Here is a 12,613-nt window from a genome sequence, read left to right on the forward strand (position 1 = left end):
TGAAATATCACAAAGACCCTTTGCTGTGACACTCATATATTGAACTCAGGTGGTGTCCATATCTTCTGATCATCCTTGAGATGGTTCTCCACCTTCATTGGAGTCCAGCTGTGTTTGATTATACTGATTGGACTTGATTAGGAAAGCCACACCCTTGTCTATATAAGACCTTACAGCTCACATGCATGTCACAGCAAATGAGAATCATGAGGTCAAAGGAACTGCCTGAAGAGCTCAGAGACAGAATTGTGGCAAGGCACAGATCTGGCCAAGATTACAAAAAAAAAATTCTGATGCACTTAAGGTTCCTAAGAGCACAGTTGCATCAATAATCCTTAAATGGAAGATGTTTGGGACGACCAGAACCCTTCCTAGAGCTGGCCGTCTGGGCAAACTGGGCAATTTGCTAAAAAAAAAACACCTGAAGGACTCCAAGATGGTGAGAAATAAGTTTCTCTGGTCTGATGAGACCGAGATAGAACTTTTTGTCCTTAATTCTAAGTGGCATGTGTGGAGAAAAGCAGGCACTGCTCATCACCTGTCCAATACAGTCCCAACAGTGAAGCATGGTGGTGGCAGCATTATGTTTTTCAGCTACAGGGACAGGGAGACTGTTTGCAATCGAAGAAAAGATTAACGCGGCCAAGTACAGGGATATCCTGGACGAAAACCTTGTCCAGAGTGCTCAGGACCTCAGACTGGGTTGAAAGTTCACCTTCCAACAAGAAAATGATCCTAAGCACACAGCTAAAATACCGAAGGAGTGGCTTCAGAGCAACTCTGTGACTGTTCTTGAATGGCCCAGGCAGAGCCCTGACTTAAACCCCATTGAACATCTCTGGAAAGACCTGAAAATGGCTGCCCACCAACGTTCACCATCCAACCTGACCGAACTGCAGAGGATCTGCAAGGAGGAATGGCAGAGGATCCCCAAATACAGGTGTGAAAAACTTGTTGCATCATTCCCAAAAAGACTCATTAGCTCAAAAGATGCTTCTGCTAAATACTGAGCAAAGGGTCCGAATACTTATGGTTGTGTGAAATTTCAGTTTTTCTTTTTTAATAGATCTGCAAAAAATTCAACAATTCCGGTTTTTTTCTGTCAATATGGGGTGCTGTGTGCACATTAATGAGGAAAAAAATGAACTTAAATGATTTTAGCAAATGGCTGCAATATAAGTTAAATAATAATAATAATAAGATAAAATTGTGCCCACGGTATGACTAATTGATTATTTTGCCAGGTAAATCAATAATATAGTTAACTATTTTACTATAGCATCCTGGGATAATTTTTTTTAAACACACATTAGATATAAACTCTCCAGTTCAAATGCCAGGTTTTCATTTATATAAAATAATGAGACTAAGAGAAATCATTTCAAAACCTTTGCCACCTTTGCATGGCAGCAGCCGCCATTGGTGTGTTGAATGTGAGCCTGTGTAAAGCGCTTCGGGCACCATGATGGCGTAGATAAAACGCTATATAAGTGCGCAGCATTTACATCACAAAAACCTGTCATTTTGACCAGAAGTGTGTCAACTTTTTATCTTCACTGTGACCGCAAAACATCTTTTTTGACATCACGACAAACATCCACTTTGAGAGCAACCACATGGCTGCTCACTGTGATGAACCCAGACAGCGATTGTGTCAATACGTGTGCTCGCTTCCTCTCTGTTGATGCACTCAATGGCGGCAGCGTTCGATTGCACGGCACATGAATCAGGTCTGGATTTGCTCTCGCTCACATTATATTGTCGTATTTTGAACAAGTTCTCCTCTAACAAAACTCAGTGGTTAATTTTGTAGGATCTGAGGGACTTTTATTTTCGTTCCATACAGAAATTCCAGATTTTGTTTTTGATTTGAAATTTTTTTGTAGAGCCTCGTAAATTGGGATAGTTTATTTATGTGGCTTAAAAGTCACATCACTTAATGACATGTCATCAAGTGTTGTCAAACATATTTTTCAAGTGATGTATTAATCGTGGAAACTGTTTAAAAATTTTTTATTTGTATGTGTGTCTTAATACTGACATTCTTACTACACAGTATATTTCTAGATTTTGGGATTGTGCACATCTATATATATAACTATATACAGTGTATTGGAATCGTTAGTTAAAAACACTAATTGCAAGAAATATATATATGTATACATATAGTATATTAAGGATAGTAGATCTATGCAATTTATTGAACAGCAAGACTATCTAAACAAAACATGTTTCTTTGCTTGCTTCTGAAATAAATGTAAACTGGACATCAGCTTTTCATCAAAATGGTAATATTATAAGCGATATGAGAGTATTTCAATTCTATACTTTTTTGTATGCTAAATGTTTCCGTCTTCAGTTACATAGATGTCGTTATGTTTTGTTGATGGCTTTCTTCCACTGTATCTGTCATTGCTTAATCGGTGTATTGTGACATTATCAATAGTGTTGTTCTAATATTGCATTGTGAGTGACTCTGCCATTAAAGTAAATACTGTAGCATACACTTGTCCCTTAAACTTCCAAACAAATGAAAAAAAAGCTTGAATCTAACAAGAGTAAACATGATCACATGCATTTGTCACACGCATCCATATGTACTGCATTGAGTATTTTGTATGTGTCCGACTTAAATCGGGTCAGCAGTCAAACCCTTTAAGTGACTCTGTCCTTCATTGCATAACATAGTGGCTAATAAGATCACTGCACATGCACACGTGCAAGCCAGTCAAACATATACTGCAGCTCCATGGCTGTCACCTCCCCCCCCCCCCCCCGTGCCCCCCAAATTAAACACGTGAAGAAAAATACTGAAGCTCGATCATCTCACTGGGACTCGCCAGGCAGGCATAAAAGCACACATTTGCATGTGGACACACGCGTACACACCCGCATACTCGCAACCATGTGACCTCTGCTGAATACTCACACGTTGGACTTTAAAAAGCGGTGTATCTCGCCTAGTGGCTATTCTGGTGACGTGAACTGTGCTCATGCAACCTAAATGCCATCACTATCATTCTTGTTGTTAATTGAACTATAAATCACAGCGTATGTGTGTGTGTGTGTGTGTGTTTGTCTGTGTCTGTCTGTCTCTCTATCTATACACATAGCAGGAAGGTAATTGGTGACAAACAATGACAAAGTTTACTGAAAAGGGCAGAATAAGAGCACACTGAAGCCAGTTTTGAGAAGTAGCATACTAGAAGGTATGTGGATGTGTGCGCATGTTTAATCTTAGTGTAGGATCACTTTGGATTTTAGGTTCCAACGCTGATTGAGGAAAACTGCGGGGATTCAAGAGTGCTAATCATTTTACGCGTACATGTGCATACTGTACATACTGATGTACATACTGTATTTATGATTTTTAACCACTTAAAGTGCTTACAGTATATATGACATGTGAGATGCACGAAGCTGGGATTACCGTCAGCATGCTTATTAACTAAATGAGTCCAGAGACAGTAAAGCTGTAATCTTGGAGAAACTGGTTTAATCTCAATGAGAGGGGGTAATCTGTTGAAATGAGAGGCCACTGATTTGAGCAGGGTATGGGAAATATTAATGAGAAGCATCTCTAGTTTCTCTACCAAAATTGTCTTTGTAATGATAATTAAGGAGGTGATGATGGAAGAAGGTGATGCTAGGAGACAGGGTGCTTGAAAGGTTAAATGAAAAAGATGGTAGAGGTTGACACCAGGTAGCTGGGCCTTGATCAGCTCTGTGGCGCCTTGAGGACTTTGTTCAGAAGAAAGGGGAAAGGGAGGCAAGCAAAGGACACAGAATAGTTGAGGGCGAGATGTGGAAGATGCTTGGAGGACTTTTGAAGAATACACACAGCATGATTTATGACCAAGTGAGTGAAGATGGCCCCGTATGGAAATGTTTGAAAAGAACGAGAGAGAATGGAGGTTAGCTTAGCCTGTGATGAAAGCGAAGGGGTTGTACGCATCATTTCCTCAGGAACATGGAACCCATGGACTTGACTGCTCTGGCTTTAATGTATTTTAATGCATGCATTAATAAATAATCACTCAGGCATTAGATACTCCTAAACCTTACTTGTTTTATTGAGACATGTTTCTACATTCTGCTTCCAGTGTTAGGGAAGGCATTGTTAGATGAGTTTGGGGTGGAAGAACCTTCAGTGATTTCTTACCTCACAAGTTTATCAATGGACAAAAAAGTCCTTCAGGTGCGCTAAAATCTTGTCCTGCCAGAACAGTGGACGGTGCAAACTCCATATTTTCTTCCGCTGATAAAGACTACCAACTTAATCCCACCGCCTTTGTTTCTTTCGGAACAGCATCTAATTGCGTCATATCGGAGACACATAAGGGCATTCGAAAATCCATCCATCCGTCCATTTTCTGAGCCGCTTCTCCTCACTAGGGTCGCGGGCGTGCTGGAGCCTATCCCAGCTGTCATCGGGCAGGAGGCGGGGTACACCCTGAACTGGTTGCCAGCCAATCGCAGGGCACATAGAAACAAACAACCATTCGCACTATGAGCAATTTAGAGTCTCCAATGAATGCATGTTTTTGGGATGTGGGAGGAAACCGGAGTGCCCGGAGAAAACCCACGCAGGCACGGGGAGAACATGCAAACTCCACACAGGCGCGTCCGGGATTGAACCCGGGTCCTCAGAACTGTGAGGCTGACGCTCTAACCAGTCGGCCACCGTGCCACGCATTCGAAAATATATTTTAAAAATGTTACGTAATGAGTTATTATCTCAACACAGTCGCCCTCAAGGGAAATTTAAACATCTATTGCGGCAAAGATAGCTAGCTCAATTAGTGTTCTTCAAAATGTTAGTTTTATTTCATATATAAATCATGCTTACAAGCAAAGCAAATGTTACACAAGGGGTGAAATACAACGCTACGTGGAAAAGAAAGCCAAAGTAGGGCAATAAGACACACGGAGAAATAAAAACAAAGAAATTAGAAACGGGGTTACAAATGGAAAAATGTGCAGCTTTGCTGCTTACTGCACAGTCACTCGCCAAATCACTGACTCATTAAACATTTTGTGACTCATAAAGCACAATGTAGCAACCTAAAGTCAGCTGGGATTTTTAGTGGCTATTTTGGATACTGATGTTGTCCTAATTTGATTTGATTTAGAGCTTCCCCATCCATCCATGCATCCATCCACCCAGCCAGCCAGCCATCTTTTGTACCGCTTGTCCTCACTCGGGTGGTTGCGGGTGAGCAGGAGCCTATCGCAGCTGACTTTGGGTGAGAGGCGCTACACCCTGGATTGGTTGCTCGTCAAATCGCAGGTCCCAGTGTTCCCATGACAAACCATGATCAAAACTATTTCTCCGGGATCTGTTGACCGTATTATCATTTGAATATACTACGTATTAGTTTCACATTTGCGCAGGGAGAACAAACATGCACACATTTTTGGTAGGCCTTCAAATGTGCCTGCTTCCAACTTGCTTGTAAAGTTGTAAATTTATGTCATTTTCCCCCACTGGGACACTTTGGAACTTTAGATATTTATTCCAAATTATTTTTTCGGATTTGTTTTAGGAAGAAAAGAGAATTTCCAACTTTCCAACCATGCCTAAAACACATGCATGTGCGGGCACATACAGTCGACTCACTGTTGCATTCTGACAGAGTGCAACGCTATCAGCTGTATAAATAAGTAGACAGCTTCCCGGTCCGAAGTGTGGAGATCAAGTGGGACTGACCTCTCCAGCAGGCAATTGAGCATTGTTACGCTGTCCACTGTTTTGTACAGTTGAATGACATCAACTTCTTTGTCTTTGCATTCTCTCTACTCACACGCACATACACATTTTTTGTCATGCCTCCTACCTGGAGTTGAGGTCAGCGTGTGCGGCGGCGATGGCCGCCGCGCCTCCTCCGCGACTTTTCTCCAGGCCCAGTTTGGTGAAAATGCCCACCAGCACCATGATGGCCACCACGCCGCAGATGATGTAGACAATGAGGTGTGTGCGGTCACGCTCCTGGTCCTCCTGGCCCTCTGTGATGGCGGCCACGGGCTTGCCGGTGTTGGCCCAGATGGGCGTGTCGTAGTTGGAGCAGATGCGCTGGTCCAGCCGCTGCTGGCGGAACTGGCAGCAGAACCGATAGAAGCAGGTACCGCAGCAGTACAAAAAGACACCGGCGTTGCAGTTGAAGGGCGGGTCCCACTGGCCCATCACGTCGTAGTAACCCTGGCAACGCGTCCCCCCAACAGGGGGCCCGTCCTCGTCGTCCGCATCGCCTCCACTGGAGGGAGTGGACAGGCCCGTGTCTTGAAGGGGGTTTTGGGTGGTCTCCAGATAGGTGGGAGTTGTCTTGTTGACTAGTGTGGAAGGGACGACGAAGGGGCTGTCTTCAGTAACCGTCACCGTGGTGACAGACGGATCTTGAGTGACGCCGGGCTGGGTAATTAGGGAAGAGAGGTAAAAGAGGAAGAAAAGATGGCGGGGGGGCAGAAGGACTGGTGCCATGCTGCTGTCCAATGTGCAGCTTTCAGCTAGAAGACAATTAAAGACAAGGAAAATGTCAGTGGCAAGAAGTTCCATTTTAGTCCAAGTCTACACATTCGAAAAAATGGATACCTTTCAAAAAAATTCTAAACACAAAAATTGCACTTCGGGGTATCAAATGCAATTTGGGGGGGCATCAAACAAATTCTCCTCTTGTTTTTTTTCAACTGACCTAAGACACATGTTGAATGTGGATGAGACGCTAAACAAATTGATACATGTAAAGACCACAACCACATCAGCAAGAGCGCATTGAAAAGTAGCAACAACGACTAATTTGGACTCAAGTGGCTCTTAGTACAAATAGTCTATTTAAACAAAAGGATCTTATGTTTAGAAGCAAAATCAGGGGCGTTGTCATCATTTAAAAAAAAAAAGCAGAAACTGAATCCCTGCTCTCACCTTTTCCCTCGGTGTTGTCTTCTTCGGTCCTCCCCCAAAAGTCCAAAGGTTCAAAATTCCCTCTAGAAACGTGTGCTAACTTTACTCAACAGCATCTTTCCCCCTCTTAGTTCTTCCTTTGTTTTCTTTTCATGTGTTCTCCATCGTTGGCCAGAAGAACTGCACGCTCCTCTTCTTTTTTTGATTCAAATAATAATAATCAACTCTTCACCTTCTTCTTCTCCTTTCAACTGTCCTGCACAGTTAAGAGGTGACGAGTGCAATGCGCGAGTGTGCGTGAGTGAGCGAATGTGTGTGTGTTTGAGGGGGTAGGGGGGATGCTCCACTGAGTGCTGCAACAGTTCAGGAACCCAAGCAGCACTCCTCCTCTGTTTACCTCTCATCAGTGCCAGAGAGGGAGGAGAGAGTTAGAAAGAGACAGAGAGAGAGAGAGAGAGAGAGAGAGAGAGAGTTGTGTATTTGGAGATGGGGAGGGTAGAAAAAAAAACTGAAATTAACTTATTTGGGGATGCTGTATATTAATATCTAGTTCTACAAAAAACAAACACTTTCACATTGAGTCTGAAGGAAAAATATAGAATTTTTACCATAAAGTTCCAACCTCATCCTTTAAACAACAACGATTTTTTCCTGATCCTGGCAGCTTCGCGTTTGTGTTGACTGTTCATGATTTTATTATACGTCAGTTAACTTTTGTAATTAAATCCGTCGCGTTTTCGACATACCGAAAACGCGACGTCATGCCTGCGATGCAGCTTTTAAGTTCAAGGTCCTGGTCGACCCGGCCATTGAAATAGGCAATCGAGCAGCCGAATTGCTGTGTGTATTTTCTTGTAACATTAGTGGTATTTTCACTTCTTTGTTACTTTTTCCCACGTCACACGCTCATGTCTTGTCTGCTCATTTGTTTAGTTTTTATCTAGCTGTTCTCGTCAGCCCTCTACCTTGTTTCCACCAATCAGCTCCCTTCAGCCACTCGTGTCTTTTCCAGGTGTGCCTTGTTGTCTCGTCAATTTATTTAGTTCCCTGGCTTCTTTCCCTCCTTTCTGGATCATCGTCGTCGTTTGTCATGTTTCCCGAATCCTGTCGTGCCAGTTTCCCTGTTGTGTTGTAGTGGTGAACGTTTATTTGTTACTTTGAAGCTTGTTTTTTGGCCTTTGTTATTTTAGTGCTTGTGTCCATGTGCTTCATTTGCCTTTTTTTTTTTTTTAAATAAATCATCCTTGCATCGGTGCTTTCCTGTGCTGGGGTCTGCTGGGGTCCTCCGTTTTTGCCATCACCACAAAACATGACAAATTAAACTAATGATAATCTTTACATTCTATTTACTTATTACTGTACTTTTTTTTTTTTATAAAGTACAATAATGAAAAGTGCTATTTTTTCTTATTTAAAATGCGTTCCGTTTTTTGTTGGTGTTTTTTGGAGGGCTGGAAAGGATTATTGGCATTTCCATTCATTTCTATAAGGAAAATTTTTTTGAGACAGTGAGTGTTTTGCATTACAAGCGTGGTCATGGAACAAATTGAATTTGTATGTCAAGGCAACACTATATTATTATGATTATTATGCAATCCAAATAAAAAGGTCTGTCATAAATGTGACTTCCATAAACATCCAGATACTCTATTCCAGGTCATTGCTGTGTGCATGCTGGAACAGAAAAGGGTCTTTCCCAAACAGTTCTTCACAGTAGCGAGCATTCAAATTGTCTGAAATGTCTTGGTAACATGAAAATGTAGTTATACTTCATTTTCCTTTTTTAGAAATTAAGATTCAGGAAGGAATAAGGGGTCGGGTACAACTACATCCATCCATTCATTTTCTACAACGCTTGTCCTCATTAAGGTTGCAGGTGAACTCTCGATTCTGTGTGTGCGTGTGTGTGTGTAGGTGTGGGTGTGCGACATGCAGAGGACAGTCAACATCTGCTGTGGTCACTCCTGTTCATCTCCTTATCGGTATGCCCGTCCACGTCTGCTCTTGCTTTTCATGCATGCATGCGCAACCACACACATATAACAAATACACACACATTCTCAGATATCCATCCGCGTTGCAGGTGTGCGCGTGTGTGTGTTTTGAGTCCAGAACGTTCACAGGTCGCCCGAGTCACACTGCAGCTTGGTAACACGTTTGCCAACGCTCAACGCAAACTCTCTCACTTGAGCAGATGTCACCGTACAGCCAAGTTGAGAGAGTTTTTTTTTTTTCGCTCTCTCGCCAAGTAAAACCGCCACATGGACATTTCTAATGAAATTCTAAGCCAGATTGACAAGGGCCTTTTTGCTCCGCTTTCCACAAATCGCCTCTCTCAAAAATCCCCCTTTTTTATGTGTCGTCATCTCCAAACAAACTCTGCACATCCTCCACGTTCCGTTACATGCTCTGTGTGTGTGTGTGTGTGAGAGAGAGAGAGAGAGAGAGTATAATCGAGAGCGGGAGTGTAATGGAGAGAGTGAAAAAACGGGCATAAATGTAGGACAGCGGGGAGGAGGTCGACTGAGAAGAAAGAAAAGAAAGAAACGAAAGTGGGGGAGAAAGAGTGAAGGAGAAATGTTTGGCTTGAAACCAAAGAGAAAGATGGTCACATGAAGCATTGCATTGTGTTTAGGTTTAGTCCAAGTGGAAAATATCTAACAATCTGACAGTTGGATAGAGTCTGGTGATGTTTTGTGCAAACATGCATGTGTCGTTCATTTAAGCGCCATCATTTGGACGTAAATTTCCTTTGTTCAATTTGGGATTGAGAATGCATCGTTAAAAGAGACGCAATTCAGATTTCTATCAATTTGTCTATGTGTGCCCTTTGTTTGGATGGCAACCAGTCCATGGTGTTCTCCCGCCCTCCCAAAGTCAGCTGGGATACCTTCCAGCTCACCTGTGACCATAACGACGACGAGCAGTATAGCCAACGCACACGCAAACTCTACTATACACTACTGAATTTTAACAAACAAACAGGCACATTAACATTTTATAACTTTATAAGAGAAGAAAACATTCTAAAACTTGAAAAGATGGATATGAAATGAATATTTAAATGTTATTTTAGGGTTTGCATGGACTGCAAGGCCTTGGATGGTTTCGTATTACTCTTGTAAACAGACAATGCAGCAAACATAAGACCGAGAATAAATGATAAAATACTTTTTGTGTACTGTATTTAAAAAATATATACATATTTGTTTTTATACCTAAAGTCATGTCTCCGGAAATATTCCATGGTTTAAAAAGAGTAACATTTGTGATCTATTAATTAATTTATTTTTTAAAGGAAATCTTTCCCAGACATAAATAAAAGTATTAGAATTAAATTTGCATATAGTCAGAAAATGCTGCAATTGAAAGTAGTCTGTGCTCTTTATTTGACTATATTTGCATTTTGGGTTACTTGTGCTGTGTCAGCGTATGTTTCCATCTGTAACTTTGTTGTAAAAAAACAACAAAAAACAAAACAAATGCATAATAGATTTAAAGAACCTATAAAACAGGAATTCCGAATAATTTGACTGAATTCATGTGTATCTTTATCTTGAAGTTTATTCACAAAGTGCCTCTAAGTTTCCAATTATCCTGTCCCCATACACATGCCCAATGTGTTGAATATTAAATTTGAATAATTCCTAGTGTTGATGAATATTCATATTTTAGCTTCGTATGCGTCCACTGATAACACTTAATGGAATGGCATTTATTTTGTTATATATGGCAATTATCCAATCCTTCTGAATTGTCACCTGCCAAGTGGAATTCTGGCACATGCAGTCAGTCGTGAAGTGCAATGGAAAAAACATTGCAACAAGTTTATGTGCACTTATGCATACCATGTGTTGGCAATCAGAGGGTGAGATGGAGCCTACTCCAGCTGACTCTGCAATGACTGTACAAACGTTTTGTGGTGGCGCCTATAATGCCACAATATGCATGTCTCACATTTGATGCTGTTCAGTGATTTACAAACATACATTTCATTGAGTGTCATATCAGTAAGTTTTAAAATGCACCACCTTGTGCACCTTTTGCTTGTGTTATATCTTTTTATTTATTTATTATTTTTTTTTACCATTCTGATTCATACATTGTTACTGTAGAAATGATGAATAATGGTGAAAAATAAATGGTAATAACAGCCAAACTTGTAGAGCCATTGATTTTCCATGTCTCCATTATTCGACATTTTGAAATTAAATTGATGACACAAACATTTGCACCACTGGAACCAGCAACATACATAAACACGCAGAGCAGGGTTATTGTCTAGAATGCTGACAGATGCGTCTCCTGGCTGGCGTGACAGAGTCCCGTGTTGTTGTCTCAGGCAATTAGAAGCTCAACTCCTGTGGAGCACACACTTCAATAGGAAGCACATTGATCAACAAACGTCAGCCTATTGATCACTGCTTATAGGATGTAGTGCCAGAAACTTGTGTCACCAAAGGTGCTTAGCGTGTGGCTGTGTGAAACAAACACAGGGGCAAACATTTAAGATACGAATGCGCTATGGTGGCAGTGAACTCAAGTGAACTCCAAAACAAGCAGCAGTTTGGCAGAAAATTGAACAATTCTTTAAAAAAGAGCCCTCAAGCTGTCACTCCTAGTGGAAAAAAAAAAAAAAAAAAATTCCAGCACGTGTATTTCAAACAACCACATAACAACAAACCACACACTTAGCTTAATGCTAACAAACAATACAAAACGCCACAGTTGGGCTAATGAATCGCATTTGTGATAACCCTTTAATATGTTAGAACAAAAGTGGTGGAGCAACATGTAGACAGACAATATCACAATACTCACAGACATATTTTCTTTATATTCTGTGAAAAGTAACTATTGTTACTGCAGCTTACTGAGTTGAGTTGTGACCATCTCCATGTATATCCACATGTTTGTATTATACTGCCCCCAGGTGGTCAAGGCGCACACACCAGAAGGAGTCGCACAATGAATTAGGATGCACAAAAATAAATTAAAATTGTACCTCAAGGCACCCCTGTAGTTTTAAACAACCATTGGAATAAATAAAACAAGCTGCAACTGAGCTCATTTTTGCGATAACCTTTGCTCATGTTAATTTTTTTCTAATGAAATCCAATTAACATTGTTCAGTTAGGTAATGCATAAGCTGCGTTTCTAATGCTCTCATTTATTCATTGAACCACATTTTAACATGAAGGGTTCATTTGCCAGGGAACTGGAAATGGTCATTGCAAATTAAAAATTCCCTTATGAGATTTGAATTAAATTGTGTATGCTCCCCTTGCACATGCAAAGAAAATCAAAAACCCATGTTTCCACTGATGCAATGTTTAACTGACAGACGTGTAAGGTTTTTCTCCTTCTGGCGTTGACATAATGCTTTTGATTGGCTTGTCATTTTTATATGCGCTTAAATGCTTGGCTGTGATTACAATAGAAGTGTTACTGTACATGATGTTTTGCTCATGGTACACAGCAATAGCCAAAGAGAGACTTCTGTTCATAAGTTCATACCAAAAATACCTCCAATGTTATGTATGATAACATTTTGTTTTGAAAAGTTGAATTTAAAATGTTGTCTTCATATACAGAACTAAATTATTATTTCACATATATATATATATATATATTTTTTTTTTATTGTTTTATTTTTTTTCCGCACTCAATGGCCACAACATTTCAGGTAAGGTAAGGTAGGTAGGTAGGTAGGTT

The 12,613-nt window shown here is 40.8% G+C and overlaps 1 protein-coding gene across 1 annotated transcript in view; it reads right to left on the reverse strand.

Moving 5' to 3' along the window:
- shisa8b (shisa family member 8b) overlaps positions 1-7,274 on the reverse strand; it is a 28,609-nt gene extending 21,335 nt beyond the window's left edge. Inside the window, exons 1-2 of the mRNA XM_061756767.1 lie at positions 6,920-7,274; positions 5,838-6,504 (exon numbers count right to left, since the gene is read on the reverse strand). Of these exons, the coding sequence (XP_061612751.1) occupies positions 5,838-6,478 (641 nt within the window). The 5' untranslated portion in view covers positions 6,479-6,504; positions 6,920-7,274. The remainder of the gene's footprint in view (positions 1-5,837; positions 6,505-6,919) is intronic.
- Positions 7,275-12,613: the final 5,339 nt, after the last annotated feature.

The sequence above is a fragment of the Phyllopteryx taeniolatus genome, chromosome 19, assembly GCF_024500385.1.
Source record: "Phyllopteryx taeniolatus isolate TA_2022b chromosome 19, UOR_Ptae_1.2, whole genome shotgun sequence".
In the NCBI taxonomy this organism is placed as follows: domain Eukaryota; kingdom Metazoa; phylum Chordata; class Actinopteri; order Syngnathiformes; family Syngnathidae; genus Phyllopteryx; species Phyllopteryx taeniolatus.